Source organism: Neolamprologus multifasciatus, chromosome 7 (genome assembly GCF_963576455.1).
Source record: "Neolamprologus multifasciatus chromosome 7, fNeoMul1.2, whole genome shotgun sequence".
In the NCBI taxonomy this organism is placed as follows: domain Eukaryota; kingdom Metazoa; phylum Chordata; class Actinopteri; order Cichliformes; family Cichlidae; genus Neolamprologus; species Neolamprologus multifasciatus.
The window spans coordinates 1,474,476-1,501,458 of NC_140445.1; the positions used below are offsets into that span (position 1 = coordinate 1,474,476).

Here is a 26,983-nt window from a genome sequence, read left to right on the forward strand (position 1 = left end):
TGCGCATGACTTTCCGCGGAGGTCAGCTGACAGTAGAGGCAGCACACGTGACAACTGAACCCGAGCAGCTGTTTACATGAGAAAAGGAAGTATCCGAAGAGCCTCGACAGCAGATTTATTCTTCTTTTGAAACTAAAATGTCTTCTTAGCTCACAGTTAGACCTTTAATCCGGTTTCTCCGGCCCCGGTTCACCGCGCGAAGATGTTGGAAGCGGATCAGCGGCTGCAGGCTGGATCCACGGAGGTAGCTGTGATCCCGGAGAATCAGCACTGTGGTGATGTAGCGGACGTACGGAAAGCCGAGCTTGCTCCTGGAGGCTCCCTGCTCGGATGTCTGGGGGTCCGGGGGCAGCTGGTGGTGTGGGACCCGGCGGACAGAGAGGCTTCTCCGGCTGCAGCGGAGGGCAGCTACCGAGAGTGAGTCAGCAGGAACTGCACAGATAGTGACTGTGATGAAGCTGAATAATCTCCGAGTAACTGGTTTAACATTAAAATGCGTTGGATCTGAAACACGTCAGTGTGAGACATCCTCTGTTTAAACTAGAACCCATCAAACAGAGCTCCTCCCGGCACTGTCCAGTCACAGCTAACATTTCACTTTCTGACTATTTGATGATTGCTAAAATATCTACATGATTTGGGTAATGTGACACACACACAATAAGAAAATGGGCTGAAAATAAATGCATGTATTACTCAAACATGTGTTTGTATGCTGAAGCACTGCAGTGTGTGGCTCTCTGTGGAGTGCAGCTGCCTCAAAGACAGCTGATGCTGCAGCTGGAGGTCAGCAGACGTCCTCCCTGTGCTGTGTCGGTTAGTGAGGGCTGCAGGCAAACAAGCAGATTTTCTAAAAGTTTCTTTCTGCTCACAGTTTTTCGTGGGAGGAGGTGTCCGTCCACTCTCGGGGAGTCGGCGGCTTCAGGCTGCTGGCTGTGGGATCTCAGGGTGACCTGAAGCTGCTGGAGGTCAGGGCCGAGCGGTCGGCCTTCACCTCCGTGCTCCGTGTGTGTGAGTATCCTGCAGACCGCCTGCTGCAGACCATCAGAGACCAGGACCCCAGTGAGTACCAAAACCGCCTAGACCACCCGCCTGCTATTAACGCGTCGCATTAGCTGACCGAGTGTTTGCTCCCAGGTGTGCGCGAGCTGCAGGTGGTGCAGGTGTTGTCCTTTGTGACCGCCCGCTGCTGCGTTCTGCTGAACTCTGATTGGCTGCTGCAGCTACAGTGGCAGCAGGAGGAGGAGGAGCCTCAGACGTTATCCTGCTGCAGAGTCCAGCTGGCCGACAGCGTCTCGTGCTCTGCTGTCCATCACTGCGTCTCCATGGAAACCCTGTTTGCCCTCAGCTCCACTGGACTCATATGTATCCTTCGCCGTCTCGCTGCTACACACAGAGTTACAGTGAGCACGCTGTGACATACGACACTGAGAACATGGCTCATGACTCACCTGTTTTCCTCCTGCCTGGCAGCTTCATCTTCATCATCCACTCTCCGTCTTTAGTTAAGAGACAGGAAAGAGGGATGTGCATCGACGATGGAGTTCTCCTTTATGAATCATTTAAATACATTCCTCTCAAATTGTTTGTGGTGTAACTTTCATGAATGCGTGAAATAAAGCGCCTCGCTTTTTGTCCATACATCCTTTCCTTTAACTCCACCCCCTCCAGCTGTGTGCAGCGTCTCCGATGGCGCTCTGCTGGCCAGCGTTAGCCTGCCCGCCTACCTGAGCTCCAGCCCGGCAGAGGACGAGCTCGCCTCTTTCCCCTTCTCCTCCTCTCCCTCCTTCTGCCTCCTCCAGGTGTCGGCTGATCTGAGCACAGCCGTGGCCGTCACTCAGTCCCACGCCGCCATCGCCGTCGACCTCAACCACTACTTCAGGTAATGACTTAGAGGGCATCTGGATGAGTAGAAAGCGCAGCAGCGTTAGAGTCTGTTTATGGTGATTCAGGTGAAAAGCGTCACATTAAAGCCATAAAGTGCTGAAAAGATTCTCAGCATGGTGACAGAAGCAGAAACGGTGAGGGTGGCGTGGATTCGTCTGCGGCGCTCTGATCCTGTGTGAGGTTCGCGGCTCAGCTGGAGGAACATTAAACTGATGAACTGCATCAATCCAATGGCGCTGACTCGTCTGCGAGCTAATCCCGCTCTGCACTGCAGAGCAAACTTCAGAGTCATGATCTGTCTTTCAGGATGTTTCCGGACCACCTGCTGTGCGCCGCCCCTCGGTCACGCCCCCCTCTTCAGCCGCAGCACCCCAGAGACCAGGACAGCCTGTCGAGCTCCAGCTTCAGCATCTCGGCCCTGGGAGCGACCTTCAGCACCGACCGGTAAGCCGCGGAGCATCGTTTATTTTAAGAAGAGAGAAAGGTCCACCTCTGACCTTTCACCTCTGACCTTTCACCTCTGACCTCGACTCCAGCTCCTGGGAGGCTCGTCTCAAATCCATGTACAGCAGAGCAAAACAAGCCACTGCTCCTTCCTCCTCCTCCTGCTTCTCTTCATCTCAGCCTCCCAGGACCTCCTCGTGGTTCTCCTCCCTCCCCCACCTGGACCCCCACCTGGCTCCATCCTCGTCCCACAGCAGAGCGCCTCTGGGGGGGACGACCGTCACCTTCGCCGTCCCCGAATCGTCCGCTTCATCTCAGCTCACCGTCTCCGAGTTCTCCGCTCTGCTGACCTTCGTCCGCCCGGGAAACCAACAGACCACAGTTGCATTGTGGGACATGGAGTACGGGAACGTGAGATACCACCGGGCGGCGGGCGAGGCGGCGCCGGTTCAGCGCTGTGGAGAGCGGCAGCATCGGCTGCTGCTGAAGAGTAAGTCGCCGCGCTCCAGGTCACTGTTGCTGCGATGGCCTCAGCAGCCCGACAGGGCGCCGAAGGTTCACGTGGTTATTCTGCACAAATGAACCCAACTTCGTTTTTTGTCCACGTAATTTTAAAAACTTGCAGTTTGTGTCGAAGCGGCGCGATCACCTGACAGCTCGTGTTTCTCTGAGAGTGAGCAGTGATGCTGTTTCAGTGTTTCCAGCAAGCCCCGCCTCCATTTCAGTAACCTCACATCCTGTGTGTGTGTGTGTGTGTCAGAGGCCGGCGTGTTCCAGGTCCTCTTCTCCGTATCGCAGCAGGACTTGCTCAGCCGGTTGATGTTGTTCGGCAGCGCGGCGACAGTGGACGCAGTCTGCCACCTGAACAGCTGGGGGCGCTGCTCCATCCCCATCCACGCCCTGCAGGTAGCAAACACCTGCACATCTCATTCAACCTCCTGATCACAGGAAAAGATCTTTGATGGTTCTGTGAAACCGAAAACTCTGTTATCTGTTCATTAAGAAAAGTAAAAACAAATTCTACTTTGTTTCCACTGTTCGTGACATTTGCATCAAACACTTTGTCTTTGTTGTTGCACAGACTGGACTGAAGAACCGTCAGCTGGACACGGTCGATTTCTACCTGAAGAGCAAAGAAAACGTCCTGAACCCTCCGGCGGCAGCGTTCAGCTCTGCCGATCAGCCCGCCGCCTCCACGCTGAGCCTCACAGACAGTACGTGCACGCCGCGTTACGAGCGCACGTTTTAGATCGCAGGCAGAGAGGCGTGCAAACTGCTCGCAGATGCACGTGGATGCAAATCTTCCAAAACAACTTTCACTGAAAGGAGTTCAGGAAAGAGTTTTCAGCGTTGTTGAAATACAAATACAAATATCTGATTTCTTCTTTTTGCAGATTCACACTCACATGATTTTAAAAGATGATTTCATTTATTGTCAGAGAGAATCCTGCCCTGTGCAAACAAACAAAGAGTGATGTCATGTGTGCAGGAGTGCAGGAGCTGTGTCCCGCCTTAGACCTGCTGTGTTCGGCCGTCAGAGACTCGAACAGCGAAGCTCAGAGCCGACAGTTCTCCGAGCAGCTGCTCAACATCACCCTGAGCTTCGTGAACACGCAGATCCGCTCCGTGCTGTCCAACACACACCGTAAGAGAACAAACACACACACACACACAGAGCATTAATACAGGTGTCCGAGTTGACGCTGCTCTGCTGCGTCTGCAGACGAGGACTCGGGCGTGCAGAGCTGCATAAACGTTCTGGATCGGTACGTCGGCGAGCTGAGGAGCTACATGAAGAGATTCCCCTGGGCTGCGGGGCCCGATGTGTCGGCTACCAGAGCTGCGGCGCCGGCCGAGGAGGAGGCTGAGCGGGACGAGTGGGAGCAGCTCTCAGCAGAGGTCAGATTTAGATGTTTTTACTTTGGTCCCATAACCGCAGTAACCTTCCTGTGACGCTAAAAAAATGTGTGAAAATCTGAAAAGTGTTGTCCTGTGTTGCTGCAGGAAGTGGTCCATCAGTCCATCCTGACCAATCAGATCCCCAGAGCTCAGGCAGTCCTGCGGAGGCAGAACCGGCCCGAGCGTCGCCTGCCGGCTCTGAGGAGAGAGGGTCTGCGGCAAGTTTCCTCCTGCCTGCGACGCCGAGACCTGCGGACCGCCAACACGCTCCTCGCCAACATGGTGAGAGCAGCTGACATCACACACGTTCAACTACAGGTTATCAGGAAAAGAGCAAAGACGAGCCTCAGGAGAGACGTAAAGACAAAAGTACCGATTTTTTACCTCCTGTTCGATCAAACACGACCAGCGTTTCTAATAATGTGGCCGCAGGTGTCGGAGTAAAGCTGTGGGCCAGTTTATCTGCTCTGGGATCTGTATGATGTCACAGAGACTCTGCGAGCTGACTCGTCGATCCTTTTCGACGTAGCTCGGCGCGTGAGCCGGCGCCGGGACGGATGTGGCAGCTCTGTTCTTTAAAGCAGACAGAGCGTCGAGGCTGAGCGTCTGTGTTTGGGTTTGCAGGGTTTCAGTGTGAAGCAGCAGCTCCACCTTATCTGCCTCCACACGGATGACAAGGAGCTGAGGCAGCTGATGGTGAGTGTGGCGTGTTTTACTTTGAAACATGCCCTCCGTTTGTTTCTGTGAATGTTTAGGTTCGTCCCCGTCCGACCTCTGAACTGTTCTTACTTGAGCACAGGTGGAGGAGCTGTCCAGTCGGAGTTACTTCCCAGAGGAAGAGAAGGAGAGTGTTGAGTTCATCGGGGAGATGGAGAAGCTGGGGTCGCGGCCGGCTGTCCGCTGCACAGGAAGTGCCTCGCATCAAGGGTAAACAGCTGCTTGCTGAATCCACAGAGCTCCACCAATCAGAGTGGCTCTCTGTCACGCTGCAGACGTGTTCCTGTCTCTTTTTGCACCGCCCACCCAAACACCTGCTTCTTTCTGATTGGTCAGCTTCTGGTAGTCTGCTGCACAGATGTTACGGCTTTTTCAGGGTCATAGGTGACACCTGGGTAAGACGTGTAAGGGCTCCATCCTACAGGTGGGACTAATGTGAGGAATTTCAGACTTTTCCACAGTGATGTGACCGTGGTCACGCTGAAAGTTTCTGCTCAGCTTCATCAGTAAAAACAGCCACGCTGGCTGATGGGCTTCATCACACCAGTCATCATAAAGCAGTAAAGTATTACAAACACTGTGAACACATTTATGGAAAATCAGGTCTGAATATTCCTCGTGTAGATGCATAAACTGTAAATGAAAAACGGCACATTCACCGTCAGCCAATCAGCTGGTTTTAAAGCTTCATGTTTAACCGCCATGTTTGTTTGTGGAGCCAGCAGACTGTGAGCATTACACAGACTAATCTGTGACATCCAATCACAATGCTATAATTTGACTGGACAGTCTGTTGGTACGGTAACCTCACAGTCAGGTAGTTGCATTATAAATGCTCTGACTCTGCTTCCTCCCACCGTGGTTATGAAGGACAAACAGACATTAATTCTCCTCAGCTTCCTGTTTCATCTCACAAACATCCCCACCCTGCTCTCAGCTGCTTTGTTTCGGCTCTGTTCCTGTTTTTGTTACCTGCCCTCCGCCTCCTCTGAACGAGGGGTGGGCGATAGAAACGATATAAATTTGGCCAACGATAGAGATTTTGACTATATCGCTCTATCGCGATAGCGCATGTTGATGATGTCATCAAGCTGCGCCTGTTTTGGTCGAAAGCATGATCACAGCGGCTACAACCATTATCATCTGCAAATTATGGCGACAGTCACAGCAAAGAGATGAAGCACTTTTGAAATATGGGGAAAGCCAAAAACTCGCTTCCTCCACTTCCGTAACATTGATTCATTAATGTTGAATTCTCTCGCAGCTGCTCTGTTCCCATGTTGTTGCAGTATATTAATAACTAACCTCGTATTGTGGATGAATGATCTCAGTTGTTCTCCTGACTGACGTTTGCCCCGTGTATAGCATCCTGCCATGCGATTGCATTTGTCCCTGACCACCAGAATCCCTCACGTTAACTTTTATCGAGTGGAAAAAAAGTTAGCGTTCATCCTCCAGCTTCACTGTGCTAATGTTATGCTAACATAGCTGTGTCGCTAGCAATCGCGTAGCACAACATTATATACCAGCTAGCCCAACTTCAGTAACCCTGCAAACGTCACTGCTGTTTAGTTTCTGTCTTCATTTATGTTTGAAGTGGTAGCAGAGCTGTACGTTTGAATTAGTTTCAAATCTCTCTGTCAGAACATGGTATGAAATGTTTAGCTGGAAGCTAGCGAGCTAACTTCCTGTTAGCTTCTAACTCCGTTAAATTTAATAACTTCTGTTTTCATGGATGTTAAACTTAATTGTTACACCTGCTAAAGCAGCAACGCTGATGATTTAATTAAAGATGAAAGAATTTAAACCGTTTTTAACTCTCAGTGTCCGTTTGACTTTGGGACCTGAAGCAGACGGAGTTTAGGACCCAGATTACTCCGCGAAGCTCCTCACTATGGCAGCCGTAATGCTCTGACAATCAATCAAGCAGTGCGGCTTACCAAAGTTGTACTAAAACATTTTTAACAGATTTCTGCCAAAATTGGTTTGAGTTTTGATTTTTGAGAAAATTAAAGGATTTTAAGCCTTATAGTGTGGAAAATATGTTATACAGAGGAAAAGAATATACCGTATATATATCGTTACCGCACGTGCTACAAATTATATCACGATATGAATTTTAGGCCATATCGCCCAGCCCTACTCTGAACCCTCTGAATTCTCTCTTTATCTCCTCTAACCCGCCCCTCCACTCGTCGACTCTTTCATGCATTCAGACGTTAAACCTCTGAGTAAACACAAACTCTTTGTTTTTGACTTTGAGAATCCAAAAACTTTCCGGGACTGTTCGGATGGCTCGTAAGGAGGGAGGCGGCGAGGAGGTTCTGAAAGAGCTGGAGGTGCAGAGGAGGCCTCGGGAAGACGAGGAGGAGGAGCGGGGGGGTCCCTGGAGGATACTGAGACTGGACTGGGTGAAGAACTGGGACCAGAGCTGCCGGACAGCTGTCCTCCTGTCCAGACTGCAGCACGCAGGTAGAACCCGGGTCGGGGTCAGATTCTAATAAGTCTCCGTTCAGCGCTAACCGCCTTTTCTCCGTTAGAGCTCAGAGCCTGCGACGCTTCAGTGCTGTGGCGTTATCTGACCGCCCTGCACGACCAGCGCCGCGTGGTCGACTGGATCCAGAATACGGAGACCTCCGGCGCCCCCCGGTGGCCGGACTTAACCCCAGAACTGGTGAACGACAGCACGGCCTGCAGCAGCTACATGAGGGAGAACATCCTGGACCTGCTGGCCAGGTACAAACACAGGTGTCCTGGTTCATGAGGTCATGAGGTCACCTGCATCCAAAAGACCGAACTCCGACGACAGACATGACCAGAAGCTCCCGTGGACACCAGGACACCGCACGCCCACCATCTCCAGTTTAGCCTGATACCAACCAGCATATCAGCTGTGCGAGAAAATAACCACAGGGTTTTATTTCCCGCAGGAGAGGCGTGTTCATCCCGGACGAGCTGGCACACCTGGAGCAGCTGCTGTGGCGGTTGGCTCAGGGTGGAGGCGTGATGTCTTCTTCTCCTCCCATCCCTCAGTACCGCTCCCCCCTCGGGCTCGACCTCCACGGCGTCTTCATCACCTTCTGTCTGGAGCACAACCTTCAGTACCTGCTCTACACCTACCTGGAGCACTACAGGTGTGTGATATGATGTGGCCCCGCCCCTCCCTGAGCCTGCTTCTGTCTGAGGTTTCTTCCTGTTAAAAGGGAGTTTTTCCTTCCCACTGTTGCCAAACTGTTCAGTCATAGGGGGTCACATGACTGCTGGGTTTGTCTCCGTATGTGTTGTTGTTGTCCACAGACTGACCCCCAGAAACTGCTCCCTGCTGAGCAGTCAGAGCCTCTCTGAGCGGCAGCCCTGGTTCGAGATGCTGGTGCGGATCCAGGAGATCACCAGAGATCTGTCAGGTGGGAACTCTGCGCTCTCAGTTTGAGCGCGTTCCTCGTCCTCCTCGCTCCTCAATCCTCTCTTCATCTTTGTCCTCGTTCTCCTCGCTCCTTTCTTCATCTTTGTCCTCGTTCTCCGCTGCAGATCCAGGACTGGTGTTCCAGGCCAGTCTAACCAGTGCTCAGGTGTTATTACCCGGCAGCCAGGCGTCGCTCAGCAGTCTGCTGTTAGAGGGTCACAGTCTGCTGACTCTGGCCGCCATCATGTTCGCCCCCGGAGGAATCGACCAGGTAAACAGGAAGCTGCTGCTCTGTGTGGAAATAAAACCCTGACAGGTGTTAAACACGAAGAAGTGTCGCCGTGCTTTCAGGTGATGGCTCAGGGTCAAAGGTCGGGCAGGTCAGAGAGGACGGTCGACCCGCAGCTGCTGAAGATGGCGCTGGCCCCACATCCCAAACTGAGGGCCGCCCTGTTCCCTGCCGTCCCCCGAGGAAACGGCCCGCCCTCCGACATCTCCGTGTACCACCTGCTGCAGGTAAACGCCCACCGTCACCTGCCAGCTCGTTAGTATTCACCTCGTTATCGTCGGTGTTCTGATTGGTGTTTCCTTCCAGTCCCTCCTCCCTCTGGACCCGTCCAGGCTGTTTGGCTGGCAGGCGGCAAACACCCTCAACTCCACAGGTAAGACCCGAACGCCAGCACGAAGGTGGTGACAGGAAGCCCCACCCCCAAAATCTGTGGTGAGAGTAGGAAGCAGGGAAAAGATACCCTGCAGAGGGGGAGGAGCTTAGAGGAGGGGAGACAGGTGGAAAGGTCGTGAAGGTGGTGCATGCACCTGAGGTCAGACGTCCAAAGAGAGGAGAAGAAGAAAGTGCAGGTGGAGACGAGTGTCGGGGTGATGCAGCAGGAGTGAAAGGGAAGGTTTGAAGATGGCGGTGAGACCTGCTGTGGCGGTTTGGAGACGGCGGAGGATGAAGACGTTTGGCGTGTTGTAAGATTTTAAATGTACACCTGTTTGTGATGATTCTCCACAGAAACATCGGAGCTGCCTCACTTCTCCAGCGCTCACCTGGTCCAAAGGTTCGCTCTAAAAGAGAATCTGGACTATCTCTACTTCCTCCACCACGGTCGGCCATCTTTCGCCTACGCCACCTTCCTCGTCCAGCAGCTCAGCGGCAGCGGGGACGTCAGGCTAACGTGAGTACCGCACGCTCATTTCAGAGCTTCTGTGAGGACGCCACACAGGAACATCGTCCCTAAGCATCAGCGTCGTGTGTTCCCAGGCTGCAGGAGGCCTCGCGGCGAGCGTCCAGGTCGGCCCTGCAGCGTTTCAATGTGCCGTCTGTGGCGTCGGCCGCCGTCTGTTTCTGCGAGCTGCTGGGAGTCTGCAGCCTGAAGCTGAGGGTCGACGTCAGAGCCATGAACGCAATCCTGCAGCACTGGAACCAACGCAACACACACAGCAGCCCGACACAGCATCTGCACACTCTGGGTACACACACACACACACACACACACACACACACACACACACACACACACACACAGTTGAGTTTAACCTGCAAAATGCTCACTGAGCAGGAAGGAAACTGAGCGGCGAACAGGAAGTAGCCCGATGCCTTCAAATGTGTAAAAGGCTGTAGTTTGAAATCACTGTGGCGCCTCTGCTGGACATTAGAGGAACTGCAGGTCTTTGCTTTTACATTTCCCCTCTGCTGTCTCATTTCAGTGTCTAAAGGTGTGAAACTGGTGGAGGCGGAGCCTGGAGCAGCAGAGGAGCTGATTGGTTACCTGGAAGCTGCAGTAGCAGACAGTTTGGAGCAGAGAGGCATCAGCAGGTCAGCCCCGCCTCGTCGCTCTGCAGCTCGCAAATGTCTGAAATAGACTTTTATTGTGTTATTGAAGTTTTTTTTTAAACAGGAAGTACAAGGCTTGCTTCCTGTGTTGTGTAAAGGTTGAACGGGCACTTCATATACCTTAGACACAGGCTGAGGTGTGTGTGTGTGTGTGTGTGTGTGTGTGTCAGGTCGTCGTACGAGGCGGCTCAGGAGTGGGCGCTGGCCGTTCAGTTCTGTCAGCTCCACGACCTGCAGCTGAGCTCCGTTTACCCCGCCCACTGTGCCCATGATGGACAGTTCATCCACTTCCTGTTATTTGTCCAACTGCACAACTTCCCGCCTCAGCAGGTACACACACACACACACACACACACACACACAGCAGTACCCTCTGCAGGTTCACAAACATTAATCTCTCTCAAATATCGACGTCCGGTTCTTCCTCCAGGTGAGGGCGCTGGCGGCTCAGTTTGGCCCCACCCTCCAGGCCCACCTGAGCTTGGCATTTCAGGACCTGCAGGTTTACTGTAAGAAGAGCTGCGACTCTGATGAGCAGCATTCAGTTCTGAGAACTGAGGAGGCGGCCTCAGGGAGCCCGGAGCGCCCCGGGGAGATGTTCCAGGCGCTCCTGCAGAGCCAGGAGGAGCCGGCACCCTGCAGATACCTCCTGCAGGAGGCGCTGGTGCAGCGCTGCCCCACGCTGGCGGTACTGGCTGCCTGCATGCAGGTAAGGGAGCGAAACACACCCAGCGATCCTTTCCAGTTATTATCAGAGTTACAGGCTCAGCTCAGGTAGAGCAGCTCGTTTGCTCCTCTGTGATACCGCAGCATGTTTAAACCTGATGTTTTCAGGGAGCAGAGCTGCTGCCGTGTCTTTGTGTGTGGGTGCTGACCTCTGTCGATGATGTCACCGCCAAGGAAGCCACCTCCCACCTGGCTCAGGCGCCGCAGCATCACGAATGGACCGTGCACGACCTTTCCATCATCTGGAAGACGCTCCTGGGCCGGAGCCTCGCGAGGCCCCTCCTGCGAGGCTTCGAGCTCTTCCAGAAGGTAAAAACACGCCTCAGTCACCGATCGTCTGACCGCTGCGGTCGCGGTCGGCGTTCAACACGTCGTCGCATCAGCTTGAAACACAAACTTGTTGTTTTTCTGTCTGACTCGCAGGACTGTCCTCTGGTGTTGGTGCTCAGGATGTTTGAGCTGTGCTGCGACTTCAGAAACTTCGCCGAGGCCAAGTCGAAGCTGCTGGACTTCCAACGGACCCTCATCGCTGTGAGTCCGACTGCTCCAGTGCCCGACACAAAAGACAAAGACAGGCCTTCCTCATCAGTCCATCCTTTAGTTGTTTTTCCTCATCATCTGTTAGCGACCACGAGAACTGAGCTTCTGTTTTTAACTCGAGCAGAAACTTTTACTCTGTCTAATCTGCCTCTCTCCTTACGTAGCTGAGAAACGGTGGTCCTGCGCCCCCTGGTGGCCTCCCCCTGCAGTGGGTTGAGAGCCAGGCCTCGGTGCTGCTCCTCACGATGCTGCAGCGCTGCTCCTCGCAGTACGACATCCACCGGCTGCTGCAGCTCCTCGCCGACGTCGACAAACTCCTCAAATCCAACGGTGAGCTGTGCCCGACGGTCTGCAGCTGCCCGCTGCATCAACTCTCTGGAAGAAGTTTCTCATTTTCTCTTTCATTTGAAGGTCCAGATTTCAGGAAGCTGAACCAGCTGAGTCAGCTGCTTCAGGGGTCAGAGGTCAGCATATCTCCCAGGCTCCTGCAGAGCAGTTCTCCCTCCGTCCAGCAGGAGGAGTTCCAGGCGACCGTAGACACTCTGCAAGCGAGGGGGTGCTACAGCCGGGCGCGGCAGGTGGCGCAGCTGGCCGGCCTGCCCGTGCACCGTCTGCTGCTCAGCCAGGTGACCCGCCTGCACACGGCCGGGGTCCACACTCGGTCTTCTTCGTGCACGCTTTAAAATCGATCATTTATCTGTGACGTCTCAAAAAGTGATTGACCTCTGCTCTCCTTCAGCTCCTCCAGGAGGTGAGCTCTCAGAGGTCCAAGCGGCAGTGGGGCAGATTCGAGACCCGCGTCGGCTTCTGGAAGAAATGTCACGAGCAGCTGGAGGCCGACGGCACCGATCCAGACCCCGCCTCCCAGTTCTTCCTGTCGCAGGCTGAGGCCGGCGCTCCAGGGTCTCCGGAGGCTCCGGAGGACCTGCCGGACATCCAGGAGCACTGCCTGCTGCTCGGGCTCGCCGCCCACTGGCTCTCCCGGATCGCGCCGGCTCCCGTGGACAAACTGGAGAGCCTGGAGAAAGAGCAGTGGCTCAGCCGGATCCGCAAACGCATCCTTACCGTCGCCATGGAGAAGGAGAGCGTCTTTAATCTGCCGCCGGCCGCCAGCCCTGAAATGAACGCGCACAAGGCGCTGATGAAGGAGTTCTCCTTCTCCAACATAACTCAGCTGAACGCCGAGGGGTACCTCGGGCTGGAGGGACTGCCCGGCCCCTCCGACGAGCAGGAGGAGCCTAACGCCGAGTCGGCGCTGAGTCCAGAGGAGAGGAGCGTTCTGGCTGCTCTGATTGGTCAGCTGTTAGACGACGGCAGCATCCACGAAGCCAGCCGGGTGTGCCGTTATTTCTCCCTGTACCACCCGGACGTGTGGCTGGTGCTGCGCTGCCGAGGCCTGGCGTCCGGGGAGCTGAGCGACGAACCGCAGGAGGACGGCGCCGAAGCTCCCGCGAGGGCAAGCATCACCAGCTGTAAGTGACCTCTGACCTTCAGTTCACATAAGAGCACATATCCTCCCAGCAGGACTTCCAAAAAACAGATTTTTTTATTAAGCACAAAATATTGAAGCTTTTGATGCTGAATATTTATTTTTAACGACTCGTGTAATAGGATAACATCGTCCATCGTCTCCCATCTGTCCAAGTCTGTCCAAGTCCAAGGCAAACAAGTCATACACTTGTTTGTCGTACACCTAGGGGTCATGTTTGACCCGAGGACAACACCAGGGTTAAAATCTATTCAATTCAATTCAATTTTATTTATATAGCGCCAAATCACAACAAAAGTCACCTCAAGGCGCTTCATAGATACAGAGAAAAACCCAACAATCATATGACCCCCTATGAGCAGCACTTTGGTGACTGTGGGAAGGAAAAACTCCCTTTTAACAGGAAGAAACCTCCAGCAGAACCAGGCTCAGGGAGGGGCGGCCATCTGCTGTGATTGGTTGGGGAGAGAGAAGGAAGACAGGATAAAGACATGCTGTGGAAGAGAGACAGAGGTTAATAACAGATATGATTCAATACAGAGAGGTCTGTTAACACATAGTGAGTGAGAAAGGTGACTGGAAAGGAAAAACTCAATGCATCATGGGAATCCCCCGGCAGCCTACATCTATTGCAGCATAACTAAGGGAGGATTCAGGGTCACCTGGTCCAGCCCTAACTATATGCTTTAGCAAAAAGGAAAGTTTTTTGCTAAAATCTGAGACGAGTCAGTAGCAGAGCAGCTTATAAATGTAGGACTCAGGCAGCCGTTTGCACGCTGGGCAGAAACTGTTTTTAATCCAATAATTAAAGTTTCGCTTCCCGTCATCAATGAGTATGAATACCATCTTTTCCAGCTCCCTCAGTCAGCAGCCTGTCCTCCTTCGTGATGCTCCCCCTCCCCGAAGATGAGGTCGCCGTCCAGCTCCAGAAACTGGTGGATCAGTGTCGCCATGGCAACAACTACTGCAAACAAGTCCTCAGCCTCTATCAGCTCTCCAAGGTAACTAACCGGGTGATTTGATAACGTTCCTGCAGAAGCGTCTGCTCTGCTTGTTTCTTTCTAAACCTGTATGAAGTTCACCGGAGTGTCCCTCCCCGTCTCCTCAGGAGCTGCAGTGCTCCTTCAGCAGCGTCTGCGGGGAGGAGCCCTGCTCGGTGCTGGAGAAGCTGCTGCTGTCCGAGCAGCCGGAGCGCTTCAGGAAGGCTCGGGCCTTCGTCAAAGCTCAGGGTCTGTCTGCGGACGCCGTGGCTGAGCTCATTTCCTCCGCTATGGTTCAGGCGCTGCTGGCCTCCACCCAGGAGCTGCAGCCAGGTGAGAGAGCGCGTCTCAGGTTTGAAACGTTCTCCAATGTTAGGCCTCAGCATCCAGGTAATGTGTGTGTGTGTGTGTTAGTGGTGGAAAAGCACATTTTCAGACCGTTGGAGGGCAGGGACGCGCTGGTGCAGCTGATCAAACTGTGTGACGACCCGAACCTGGTGGGAATCAAACTGCTGGAGCACCTCAACTCTGTTCCTCTGAGGGACCTGAACTGCAGTACGACAAACACACACAAATACACCTCTAGTGTAATGAGCTGTTTATGATGCGTCAAGTTCTTCCATTTCCAGCTGGGAGGTGTCTTTACGAGGCTCGCCGTCTTATTTTGAAAAGAACCGAAAGCCCCCTTCCTTTTGTCTCCTGTAGTTGTGGAGCTGCTGATCGTGGCGCACGACTGTTTCAGTCTCACCTGCAACATGGAGGGGATCGTGAGAGTGCTCCAAGCCGCCCGTCACCTCAGCCACACCTACCTGGCTCCAGGAGGGCACCACCGCCTGCTGGTGAGCCCCCGAACACAGACCCACACCCCGCTGTTACCCTTCATGCTCGTGCTGCTGCATGCATGTTAACCCTTTAAGACCTACCATAGAACCAAGTCCGCCAGAGCTTATATTATATGTTTACATGCTGTGGAGCCATTTTTGGGAGCATTTCAAGTTGCTATACATCAATACAACCATTACAGCCTAAATTTTAATAATATGTCTGCATTAAGTGCATAGTAATTACATAAATTGCAAGAAAGTGCAATAAACTACAAAAAAATTGAAAATCGTTTTTGTTTTTTTAACATATATTTCTAGTTAGAGAAATTTAAGAGGCTTATCCCTCAAAACTGTAAATACAAAAAAGTTGCACAAAATAGTTTCCCACCACAGGAAATTTATTTTGAGTGTCTTCATAGTTTTATTTTTGAAATACACCAATTTTTATACACTGCAGGAAAAACGAAAATAAATATTATAATGCAAATTTGCGAAAAAGCAGCATATGCATCAAAATAAACTATTTCCAGCAGTGCAATATGAGTCCTAAGCATCCCAGAAACCACACAGAAAGTCATAAAGTCAAAGATAACTTTTAAAAACACCAGTATAGGCTCATGAGGCCCTGATGGTAAAAAACTACATTTCCGCAAAATGACGTCACTTCCGGTTTCGGGCAGGTCATGGTGGACATGCGATAGTTCGCGCTGATGGACGTAGGAAGTGTTACAAACAGCTGATCGGATCAGCAAAGCGTGTTTCTGGAATATTATGTTTTTGTTGCTGCAAGTGCTTTTTATGCAGTTTTTGCAAAGCTATATGTGGAAGGAAACTGTGACCGAGGACAAGCTGATGGCATAAGATGTAAGTACAACTCCTCCGGTTTCATATGCAAAAAAAAATATTGCACTAGCTCACGTGGTTGCAGAGCTACCGGGATTTAAAAGTAGTTACGCAAAACAGAGCGTGCTGCTCTGACCGGCTTTAAAGGGTTAATTACTGCGTCGTAGTGTCCCAGTGTGTACATGTCGTGGATAGTTTCTACTCAGTTACTTGGTTCAAAGTTGGATTACAGACGAAAAAAGGTAAACGTTTTCCTGTGTGTGTGTGTGTGTGTGTGTGTGTGTGTGTGTGTGTGTGTGTGTGTGTGTGTGCGCAGGTCCGTCTGCTGACAGGTATCGGCAGGTATAACGAGATGACGTACGTCTTCGATCTGCTGCATCAGAACCACTGCTTCGAGATGCTGCTGAGGAAGAAGGTGGACACAGACAGAGGACAGGTCAACACACACACACACACACACACACACACACAGACACACACACACACAGACACACACACACACACACAGATTTGCTGCTGAGACGAGCGAGTCTGCACACGAGTGAGAGCCGATCAAGAGCCTCACCTGTTAAACCAACGAAGGATTAAAATCAGCAGAGATCAAGAAGCAGTGCAGCTGAATCTGCTGAGCTTCAGCTCATTGATGACTTTAGTAAGAGCTGTTCCTGTGCTCTGATTGGTTCTCAACCCTCACTGGTCTAAGGACCTCGGAAAGAAAAGCGTCCGAACTTTAAGTTTCCTTGGAGACGTTTCATCCGAGAAGCTGTACAGAGAAACCGTCCCAGATTTAAAATAAAATAAAAAGTCCGGACGCTTTTCCTCTCCGGGCTCCTCAGACTGCGATGAGCGGGATGAGAAGCTTCACAGACGACCCTGACTGGGCCTCACTGTGAGGGCGGTGAGGAAAGAGTAGAAATATGTCTATGATAACTAATTACTGATGATTCTGCCTGATTGTGAGACGTGAGAGAAACAGGACTGCAGAGAGCTGTTGGATGGGGAAACATCCTGCAGCGCGTCCATAAGGCGAGTAAACTCACGCTCGCTCTCGCTGCAGAGCTCCGGTCTGAAGTCGGCTCTGCTGGACTACATAAAGCGCTGCCTCCCCGCAGACAGCGAGAAGTACAACATGGTGGCCCTGTGCTTCACCATGAGGAGGGAGATCGGAGAAAACCACGAAATAGCCGCCAGGACGCAGCTGAAGATGATCGAGTCTGAGGCCTGGGGTGAGCGAGCGCCCGCCGACGCCAAAAACTCACCAAAGCCTCCACGATTGGTTCTTTCCTCTGGTCTGATCCCAGTCTCACTTCCTGTGTTTCAGTCATCACGCCGGAGCTGAAGAGCTCATTGGTCAAAGTGCTGGGTCTGCTGAAGGACGCGGCGGAGAGCTTCTCCAAGGTAGCCGAGCTCCTCCCACAGCTTCCTGTTCCTGTCTTTAACATCCTGACTGTGTGTGTGTGTGTGTGTGTGTGTGTGTGTGTGTGTGTGTGTGTGTGTGCCAGGATTCGTGCGTGCGTCAGGCGACTCGCTGCATCCGCACAGCCAAGCTGGTCGCTCTTCAGCTCCACTTCCTGAATCAGGGATCAGACCTGCGCATCATCAACCTGCGACCTGCTGAGCTGCTGAGCGCCGCCATGGCGCTGCCGCGGTGCTACCAGGTGGGTTCCCGTTGTCCTTCCACAAACCTCCACCTGTCTGAAGCAGCAACTCGATCGCTTCTTGAAGCTGATTGGTTGGAAGCAGGGCGCTGTGACGCTGTGACGAAGGTTCCCGGTACTCAGGAGGCGGTTCTAATGTTGCGTACGATGGGCGGAGCCGCCATGACGGTGTTTCCTGTGTCTCAGGTGTTCGTGGTGTCGGAGGCGTACGGCTACAGTCCGGACTGGGCGGAGATTCTGTACCAGAAGGTCGTCCTGCACGGAGACTTTGGTTACCTGGAAGAGCTCAAACGCCACCGCCCACTCACCTCCGCCCTGTTTGAGGACATTTTCAAAAAGTACGACTCACACACAGAAAAACGACCTGACAACAGCCAAAATGTGGCGTGTACTGACCTGCGCTGTGTGTGTTTCAGGCTGGACGGCGCTCCCGGCAGCGTCACCTCCAACGTCAAGCGCCTGCTGACCTACTGCGACGACGTGTACAGCCGCTACAGGCTGGCGTACCAGCAGAACCTGCACGACATCACCAAGATGCTGCTGCAGGACGCCAAGACGTCGAGCTACCTGAGCGACAGGCTGGGCAGCTGATCGTTACCTGGCCGCAGCGTCACCGTGATCAATAACCGCCAACGACAGGAAACACTGTGGATGTACAGAATGTGTTAGTAGAAGAATGATGATTTCTTTCTCACTGGGTGACCAGGATGTAGTTTTCTGCCTCAAAAGCTCATCGGTGGTTAAATAAGCACAAAGTGTAGAAACAAAGTTAACATTAAACTTGCTCTTTCAACTACTTTGGGTTTTTCCTGTAACTCCAGCGCGTCCGTGTTCAGATAAATCCTCGACTTTCACTCACACATCTTGCAGACTTTCATTACACTCAACTAAAAATGCTCCAGCAGCATAAACACAGTGTTTTCATTACAGCCTCCTCTGCCACCATCGGCTGTTGGAGCCTTGACCTGACCTGAAAATCATTGGAAAAAAAGCACTTTGCTGCTAAAAAATGAAAAGTAGATATTTGCAAAATTCTGCCTAAATATGTATTTTACCTGGTTAATGTGTGTGGCGGGGCGTGGTCTGCAGCGCCGCTGCAGGGGAGGCGGACGCACCATCACGCCTCGCTGCCTTAACGTCTGTGCGATCTATGCTGTTGTGTTGGTGTGTGTCGGGCTGTGAGCTGCAAAGCTACAGCCGGCTGTATGCGTCAGCAACCGTGTGTGAAAAGCGTGTTCATGGAAACATCGTCGGGTCTGCCGTGATATGTTTACAACGGGACTTCTGCTCCTGAACCTCTGCGCACAGCGTCTGCAGATCAGGCTGTACGAAGTCACTTTCATCTTTACAGGACTGTAAGCTGTCGTCTGTGAGGCGTGAGCGTGTTTGTTTTAACATAGTTCACAGTGGAGAACAGCTGCTGACATTATGTGGATCCGAAAGTCCACAATTGGCCTACCGATAAAGTCTCGATAAATGCACGGCGTTTTGGCGGGTACACCGGCTTCCGTGAGTGTGACGCTTATTTTGAGCAATGAAAAAAATAAAAGAATATAATTTTATTTTTATATTTCAATATCACAATAATCTTCCAATTTAGAACTACAAGTTAAAAAAGAACTAACATAAATAAAATACACTTCAGCTAAATACTTTAATTTATTTTCCCAAACCACCCGGAGCCGCAATATAAAGACTAAAGAGCTGCATGCGGCTCTGGAGCCGCAGGTTGCCGACCCCTGGTTTATACACTGTCAAAGATACTCGTCTTTGAGTGGAGATTTAAGGTGATAGGACATATATATGTAAATTGGAGCTCTTTTAAGGTAGTAGATTCAAAATGTAATGCAAAGTATTTACACGTCTCTGCTATTAAATAGTGCAGCTATTTTCTCTGCAGCACAATTACCCATTGCATGGTATGGTCTCAAACACAAAGAGTGAAATGTTACAATTAACCCCATAGTCTGGGTTAGTTGTAACATATCCTGGGGTGAAATGTAACACAATGAAATAAGGGTACTGACAAAACATTAACATGTAATCTTTGTTTATTCAACACATGAATGCACTTAGAGCCATTTATGTAGCTGTGTGTGTGTGTGTGTGTGTGTGTGTGTGTGTGTGTGTGTGTGTGACAGAATGCAGAAATCTAGCTTTTGAACATATTCCAACCCCCCAAAAAAGACAAATTATGGAATTTTCTGCAACTGAATATTTCATTAATTTTGGTTGGTCTTCCTTGAGTTTGGCCTCATTGGCTCAGTGGCCATTATAACCTACAACTCTTGCACCAACTTTTAAACATAAGAATGAAGCTGAAAAAATGTAGTTGTTCACCAGCATCGCAATTCCATTACTTTTTATCACGGCTTACCTTGGTGTGGTTTACAAAGTGCTTCAGAAAGATGAAGAAATCTGTTTCTTGCACCCATCCTGATTTATTTCCACTACCAGTACTTCCTACTGGTCCATCTCTGACACAGTGGTCTGCATAATGTATGTGTGGGAACACAAACAGTGGAGGAATTGTGTTGCCAATGGCATTAACCGCATATACAAAAGCGACCAGTGAACCTCTCTCTGCTGATGTCGTTGCCCCAACTTGTTTAATATAAGTTAAAGTAATAGTGTGGTAAGTTGTAACATCATACAGCCAACGGCTAAAACATTAGCACTAAAGACCTACACAGAATATATCCCCATAGACGTACAAATAACATAATTTAAGTTTGATGAGTTTAACTGCAAAGCAGATAATGCTATTAGAAACTGAAATAAAGTAGAAAAACTTACAAATGACTTTTTTTCGTGTTAAATTGTCTGTGTTTGACAAAATGTGCTGATTTTTCACATGTGATAGCAGAACTGAGTTGGCATGTACAGGATGAGTCACATCATTTGAAACTTAGCCCTGATTGGAGAAATTGGAAGTGTTACAACTGACCCCGGTCTCCCCTAATAACTAATAATGATTAATATAATAACTATAATATTGGCCATATTATATTTACATTACCACAGTGAGATGACTTTAGTCTCATGAACAACATTAGCTAATTGTTATTTACTAGCTAATCTTAAATGACTGTTCAGTACAGAAAAGAAGCCCAACAATCATGTTTTACTGTCCTGTGGTCTCAGCCTCAGATACTCAACTAATCACACAAAGCTCGAGAGAAACAAACAAACAAATGAACAAAAGATGTTCTCCTTCATTTCTGCCAAACAAAGCTGTATGACACGTTTCCGGCGGTTGGTATCATGGTTGCTAGGCAACCTGGGCAGCGCGACGGAGGCTAGACCGCCCATTTCACAAGCCTCGCACTTCCGCACTTCTCGTACTTATAGTACGCACCGTACGTAGTACTCGTAGTGCGCGTACTTCAAGCGTGCAGACCCTGAATTGGGATACAGACCATGGTTGTGTCCAAATTCATGGGCTGCATCCTCCTGAGGCCGCATTTGTAGACCGATTACGTCACAGCGACGCGCCGAAGGCTGTCCAAATTCGTAGACTCCTCCGAATGCAGCCGACAAATGCGTCCTCCTTTTCCCCGAATTTGAAGGATGGGTCGGGTGTGTCCTTCTTGGCCCACCATATCCCAGAATTCATAGCGCGGCCCAGCCAAGCTCCAGTTTCCGGCAATGGCGGCCGCTACTAAGTTTTAAAATTACTCTTATTAATCTTTCTGGGCCACAAAATAAACTTTAAACATATTTTCAGGCGAGAATGTGGGTTAGCTCGTTAATAATTAAAAATGAACACAAAAAACGGAGAAAGATTTCGGGGTCCATTTTCGATTTTCGTGCCGTGGCGCTGACAACCGGAAATACTCTGAATTAAGGGCGGGAGTAGATCGAGAAGGCTAGACCGTCCAATTCCATAGCCGTTTACTTCCGGCCTACCCGACCTCCTGAGGACCCGGCCCACATAGACCGCGAAGGCCGGGTCCTCAGGAGGATGCAGCCCATGAATTTGGACACGACCCATATGTGATAGACAAGAAATTCGCGTGATCTGAGCATGCGCAGAATGTTCCACGGCGCTCCTTTGATCCTTTCAAACGATCGCTGTGACGTCATATTCTTTGCCACGTCCTCAAATAAAAGAGCTCGTTTAACGGTTTACTTTGGGGCATTTTCAAAAAGCTAATACACTGTGACACTGTGCTTTTAATTTAATTTAATTTTTAATTTAAAAAAATGGCACAGGAAATGTTAAATGATTTACTCCCTGTACCAAACATTGATGAGGGATTTGACAGACTGAGAGGTACAGTGGATCGAGTAATGGATAATTTAATTACAATGGCTCAGACAGAGGACGATGAGAGAAGGAGAATTTGTGCTGAGCTGTGCGAGGCTAAAGGTAAGGTAGAGAAACTCACGCAGGAGAACGCACAGCTTAGAAAAGACAATGCAGAACTCGAGGAAACTGTGGAGACCTATTCTTGGTGGTGTCTTGGCCTACTTAAAGTAGGTTTGGGTCTCGCCACAGTGGCCATTGCTGTTCCTGCAGCTTGCTGGGCCATCTCAAAGCTTTTTGGCTGAGTGGGGTCTCGCTCTGTGGGGTCATGATTATTATCAGGGGTGCACACAAGTGGTCCGCAGGTGCGCATGCGCTGTCAAAATAAAAGACACACACCAGATAAGAATTTGCAACGCGTGTTTGCTTACATAAAATTTTCTGGAGGAGGACAGAGTTTGTTTAGATCTCCTCAAGATGTGGAAGATTCTCGGATAAGTGGATGCAGGAGGTGAGCTGGCTTCAAACAAATGATGAACGCACAGAGATGTGCTGCAGAGTCTGCCGTGAAAATCATTTGTTTGAAGCCAGCTCACCTCCTGCACCCACTTTTCCGAGAATCTTCCACATCTTGAGGAGATCTCACCTTATCTTCCTTATCTTGCGTGTTGCAACTTCTTATCTGGTGCGCGTCTTTTATTTTGACAGCGCATGTGCACCTGCGGACCTCTTATGTGCACCCCTGATAATAATCTTATTTTATAATTTTTTTATAAAACTTAATCTTATAAATACGCTGTGCTCTCCTTTATGTTTGATTTAATTTTGCCCCTCAACCCCAACCAGTCATGGCAGAAGACCGCCCCTCCCTGAGCCTGGTTCTGCCAGAGGTTTCTTCCTGTTAAAAGGGAGTTTTTCCTCTCCACCGTTGCCAGAGTGCTTGCTCATAGGGGGTCATTTGATTGTTGGGGTTGAATTTTTGGATTTAATTTAATTGGCTTGAACTGAAAAACCTAAAAATTCAGCTGAGGGGTTCACATACTGCAGAGCACTGCATTTGTTAACTGCCCCTTTTTTATTTGTAGATTTTGTAGTTAGCAGCAAATGAAAATAAATAAAACACATTTAAAAAAAATCTGCTACTGCTCTGTGTGTTTACTTCAGTGAACACTTGTATGTTTTTGTGTTAGAAGATTATAGATTGTCCAAATATGTGAGAGTTTTTAAATCAGCACTGCATGAGATGAACTGTTCTGTGGGGTCTTTGCAGTATTCAGCCCCTTCAGGTGACTGTTGTTGTGACTGCAGGTAACATTTGGACAAAAGTCTTATGACTCCATTTTTAGGGTTTAATTAGGTTAAATATTTAACGAGTCAATTCGAGAATTCAAGACATATTTATCACTGAAATGACAGGTGAGAACAGACGGAGGGGGAGTACATGTTTGTTTCTTCTTTTTACGTTTCAGAGAAAACTAATCGGTGTAAGATAAAACAATAGACGTCACTCACACATCAGAGTCCTTTTACATATTTTAATAATGGAAAATCTCTATTTTCATTGTTTGTTACGTGCACACACTGCATCACATGTTTATAAGCATTTTTGGTTTGTTCCACAGTTTTCAGGAACCTGTTCAGTGCATCCCAGATCCTGTTCTGTTGCTCTCGAGTGTTCACACATACAGTACATTCACATGCTTAAGTTTGACCTTAACAATTAACAGCCTTGTCCCTGATGCTCAAATTTAAAAAAAAAGGAAGTTTCATCAATGATATGGTGAAAAAATCTGAACTTTATCACCTTTTGATCTGAAAAGTTACTGGTAATATATAACCTAACTTCCCCAGAAGCTGGTAAAGAAGTTGGACTCACTAGGAATAAACACAGCCCACTGCTGTTCACCTGCTAACACATGACTGCAGAGTACAGCTCAAATCACATCATCCAGCTTGCAGGTGACACAACAGTCGGGGTCTCATCGCCAACAACGATGAGTCTGAGTACAGAGAGGAGGTCCAACACCTGGTGGACTGGAGTGAGAACAACAACCTGTCTCTAAATGTTCAGAAGACTAAAGAGATTCAATTCAATTCAATTCAATTTTATTTATATAGCGCCAAATCACAACAAAAGTCGCCTCAAGGCGCTTCATAGATACAGAGAAAAATCCAACAATCATATGACCCCCTATGAGCAGCACTTTGGCGACAGTGGGAAGGAAAAACTCCCTTTTAACAGGAAGAAACCTCCAGCAGAACCAGGCTCAGGGAGGGGCGGGGCCATCTGCTGTGATTGGTTGGGGTGAGAGAAGGAAGACAGACCGCTGACTCACCACCACACAGTTATAAAGGGAGGAGCTACCCACAGAGACCAGAGCTGTAAAGTCTCGACCGGGGGACTGGCTCGCTGATGGAGCCCCTAGTGGACATTAGGGGAACTGCAGTTTTTAGCATTTTAGCATTGGCTTCATTTTTCAGTTCTGGAAACTGAGTGAATACCTTCAAAAAGGAGACATGCATGACATCTCACAGTCCCCACTGCATACAAGGCCTCTGTCGAGGAATAGAAAATAGAGGTGGTGCACAGGTGAGGCAGGGTGGAGTAAGGCCCAGAGTCACAGGGATGTTAAATGAGTGTGAACCCAGCTGGCAGTAAAACAGCCTGAAATTTCAGGATGTTTTTGCTTGCAGCTCCTTGCAAACGGTCGTGAGAGGCAGTTCTCTCTTCCTCCACTAGGTGGCAGTCCAGGCCTGTGTAATGATCAGCTGTTTCAGCTCCTCGTGTCATTTCCTTTGAATGTGTTACAGCATTTGTGCTCATCTCTGCTGTAGGCAGAGTAATAAGCTGCAGAGTGCACCGAGCCTGCTGAGCTGAGGATGCTGGGATTAAAAACATCTGCGCAAAACTCAAATATTACCAGAAAAATTACCAATAATCAGTGTTTCAGTGTCTTACTATTAACTGGCTGCATACAGCTTATAAGGCCTGATCCAGGGGATTTAGCTAGACCAGTCTGTGCCCAGCTGGGTGATTATTTAAAGAGGAATGGGTTTCTTTCATTTAAAGTTCAGAAACAGCAGCAGAGAAGTTCATTACTGACCGGAGAGTCGGAGGATCAAAACAAAGATTACAACACGGTGTTAAAGGGAACGAAAACTGAAGGCTCTGCCTCCCATTCTACTTTTAAATACTCTAGGAACAACAAGTAGGCCTGCAGAGCGAGAGCGAAGTGCTCTAATAGGGTGATATGGTACTACAAGGTCATTAAGATAAGATGGGGCCTGATTATTTAAGACCTTGTATGTGAGGAGCAGGATTTTGAATTCTGGATTTAACAGGAAGCCAATGAATGACATCCTGATAATAATGAATTATAGTATTGGGGGGGAACATGTATAATGAGGAATGACTAAGTCTTTGTCTCCATGCGTAAAGCTTCTCGTTGTTGTGTGACAGCAGCATGGATCTGTCAGGGCAACGCCCTCGGCTGAAGCTGCAGCGACTAAACTCTCAAACAGACTCACAATAATCATCCTGGCCACAGTTTGGCTTTAGTTTGGCAGACGTGGCTCTTCTCTCTGTGCCAGCCGCTGTCTTTAATGGAGAGAGTCGTTAAGAAAGCGAGCTAATTATTCATCGCTCATTAGGAAATTAATCAGGAGTTTGTATCATGCTCAGCTGAGCGAGAAACGCCTTCACGCTGGGGCCTCGACTCTTTATTCAGAGTAAATAAAATGTTGACATGCTGAAATTAAACGCATGAAACTGAACATCAGAGCTCGTTTTCAATGCTGCCATCAGTACATGTCACACAATCACAGACAGTGTTGGGGAGTAACGGAATACATGTACCGCCGTTACGTATTTAAAATACAAAATATGAGTAACTGTATTCCGTTACAGTTACCGTTTAAAAAGGTGGTATTTAGAATACAGTTACTTTGTTGAAATAAATGGATTACACGGCGGTACTTCCCTGTTTCATATTGTGGCGGGTCAGGACTGTTTGGGTTTTGTTTGACAGCTACGTTCTGTTGTTCCAGGCAGTGTTGCCAACTCCACAGTAAGGAAAATTGGTTGTCCTAGAAGTCGCTAGAAGTCGCTTAATGACGTCATCGCCTAATTTGCATAATTGGTCATGCTAATGTAATTGTAACCTACCTGCTGGAGAGAGAAATAACATCGTGGAAGAGACATAAAGTGAGTAAAAAACGTCCTAAATGCATTTAGAATTTATTTACAACTACAAATTAAATTTCTTTTAGCAATTATTGTTTTTTAATGTCACAATTCCAACCCTGCTCCTTTATCCGGGCTTGGACCGGCAAAAGTGACCCGAAATAGGCGCTCTGGTGGAGTTACTTTGTGTATGTGTGTTTATAAGTAGTTTTAAACCTTGTGATCCACAAAACAGCATAAGAGTAAAAGAAGAACTGACTGCGTTACAGCACCCGCTGCTTGTTGAGAGTAAAAGCGATATGCGCTTTCACGTCTTTTTTAGGGTCTGAAAACTCGCTAAATATAGCGACAAAGTCGCTAAGTTGGCAACACTGGTTCCAGGCGGCAGCGTTACGGTTGCCATGGTTACAGGGTGCCGCTCTCTCTGCGTGTTTCCTGGGTGAGAGAGGCCTTTTTGTTGTTGCTGTGCTAAGCTAACAGGCAGAATGCTACAGGTATAGCTCTAAAGAATGTAGCATCATGGGCAGTGTAGTCCGTGCTGCAGGGAGAATGGACTGCCATACACGTTATGTGTCTGTGAGCGAGGGAGGGAGAAAAAGGAAAAGTACGAGCTGTCATCGAGCAGAAACGGGAGCTGGAAGCATGTAAATATAATAATAACCACTGCAGCCAAGAAGAGAGCCTGACGAGCCCAGTTGTAAGTAAGCTATTAAGACTCGACTGTACACCGTGTTCGTGTTTTCCTCCAAAAACAATAAGTTCTGTTGGAGCAGCCTTTCAACGCCTCTCTCTGTCTCTGCTAGCAAAGTTGACCCAGACAACAAAGTAAAGCTAGTTTTCAGCTACGAGCCGACACGAACCCACCGTATTAGCCAGAGGTCCCTTTACTACGGTTCGGAGCCGCGGACCTTCAGTAACAGTAATAAATCACAGCAATAGTACATTCATGTAGTTGTAAACAGCATGATAATATATTAAGTAATCCAAAGTATTCAGAATACGTTACTCTCATTGAGTAACGTAACGGAATACGTTACAGAATACATTTTGGGGCATGTAATCTGTAATCTGTAATGGAATACATTTTAAAAGTAACCTTCCCAACACTGATCACAGAGTATTTCTGTTGTCTGCAGTCACAGCCTTCATGTCAGAGCTGCAGTCTGAGTTTGTCGCTCATCAGACGCACCAGGAAAAACATCTGGACACGATGATGTCATCACAGGGAATAACTCGTAGGCGTGTAGACGGAGAAGGAAACACACGAAACAGTGGCCTCCGTCATGTGTCCGAGGACGACGTCT

The 26,983-nt window shown here is 49.4% G+C and overlaps 1 protein-coding gene and 1 long non-coding RNA gene across 6 annotated transcripts; one reads left to right on the forward strand and one right to left on the reverse strand.

The window, feature by feature from the left end:
- The first annotated feature begins 25 nt into the window (after positions 1 to 25).
- spg11 (SPG11 vesicle trafficking associated, spatacsin) lies at positions 26 to 18,043 on the forward strand. Of its 5 annotated transcripts, XM_085165395.1 has the most exons (40): positions 35 to 417; positions 875 to 1,062; positions 1,138 to 1,365; positions 1,672 to 1,882; positions 2,194 to 2,331; positions 2,424 to 2,821; positions 3,092 to 3,237; positions 3,413 to 3,545; positions 3,821 to 3,976; positions 4,055 to 4,230; positions 4,336 to 4,512; positions 4,855 to 4,926; positions 5,030 to 5,157; positions 7,211 to 7,419; positions 7,488 to 7,683; positions 7,878 to 8,081; positions 8,245 to 8,351; positions 8,476 to 8,621; positions 8,702 to 8,866; positions 8,946 to 9,012; positions 9,366 to 9,528; positions 9,615 to 9,823; positions 10,061 to 10,169; positions 10,358 to 10,517; positions 10,618 to 10,896; positions 11,022 to 11,222; positions 11,337 to 11,444; positions 11,618 to 11,783; positions 11,865 to 12,079; positions 12,193 to 12,925; positions 13,798 to 13,943; positions 14,051 to 14,255; positions 14,337 to 14,477; positions 14,628 to 14,761; positions 15,906 to 16,025; positions 16,647 to 16,815; positions 16,911 to 16,987; positions 17,092 to 17,247; positions 17,434 to 17,585; positions 17,664 to 18,043. In XM_085165395.1, exons 1-40 carry the CDS (start codon positions 203 to 205, stop codon positions 17,836 to 17,838), a joined length of 7,278 nt encoding a protein of 2,425 aa, XP_085021521.1. In that variant the 5' UTR covers positions 35 to 202; the 3' UTR covers positions 17,839 to 18,043. The 5 variants fall into 5 exon arrangements, with proteins under 5 accessions (XP_085021522.1, XP_085021517.1, XP_085021520.1 ...); XM_085165394.1 differs by having other exon boundaries at positions 34 to 417; positions 14,051 to 14,477; XM_085165392.1 differs by having other exon boundaries at positions 34 to 417; positions 17,092 to 17,585.
- Positions 18,044 to 21,427: 3,384 nt separating this feature from the next.
- On the reverse strand, positions 21,428 to 22,650 carry LOC146513406 (uncharacterized). Its single transcript, XR_014874932.1, has 2 exons — positions 22,549 to 22,650; positions 21,428 to 22,509 (listed from the first exon to the last, which is right to left on the reverse strand). It is a non-coding gene; the product is annotated as an uncharacterized LOC146513406 (long non-coding RNA).
- Between the last annotated feature and the right edge of the window lie 4,333 nt (positions 22,651 to 26,983).

Bases quoted from the DNA above. Each gene is read 5' to 3' on its own strand.
- spg11 (XM_085165391.1), top strand. From the start codon at position 203: ATGTTGGAAGCGGATCAGCGGCTGCAGGCTGGATCCACGGAGGTAGCT. The intron at 1,366-1,671 runs GTATCCTTCGCC...CACCCCCTCCAG, and splicing joins CAGCTCCACTGGACTCATAT to CTGTGTGCAGCGTCTCCGAT. The intron at 4,513-4,854 runs GTGAGAGCAGCT...TTGGGTTTGCAG, and splicing joins ACACGCTCCTCGCCAACATG to GGTTTCAGTGTGAAGCAGCA.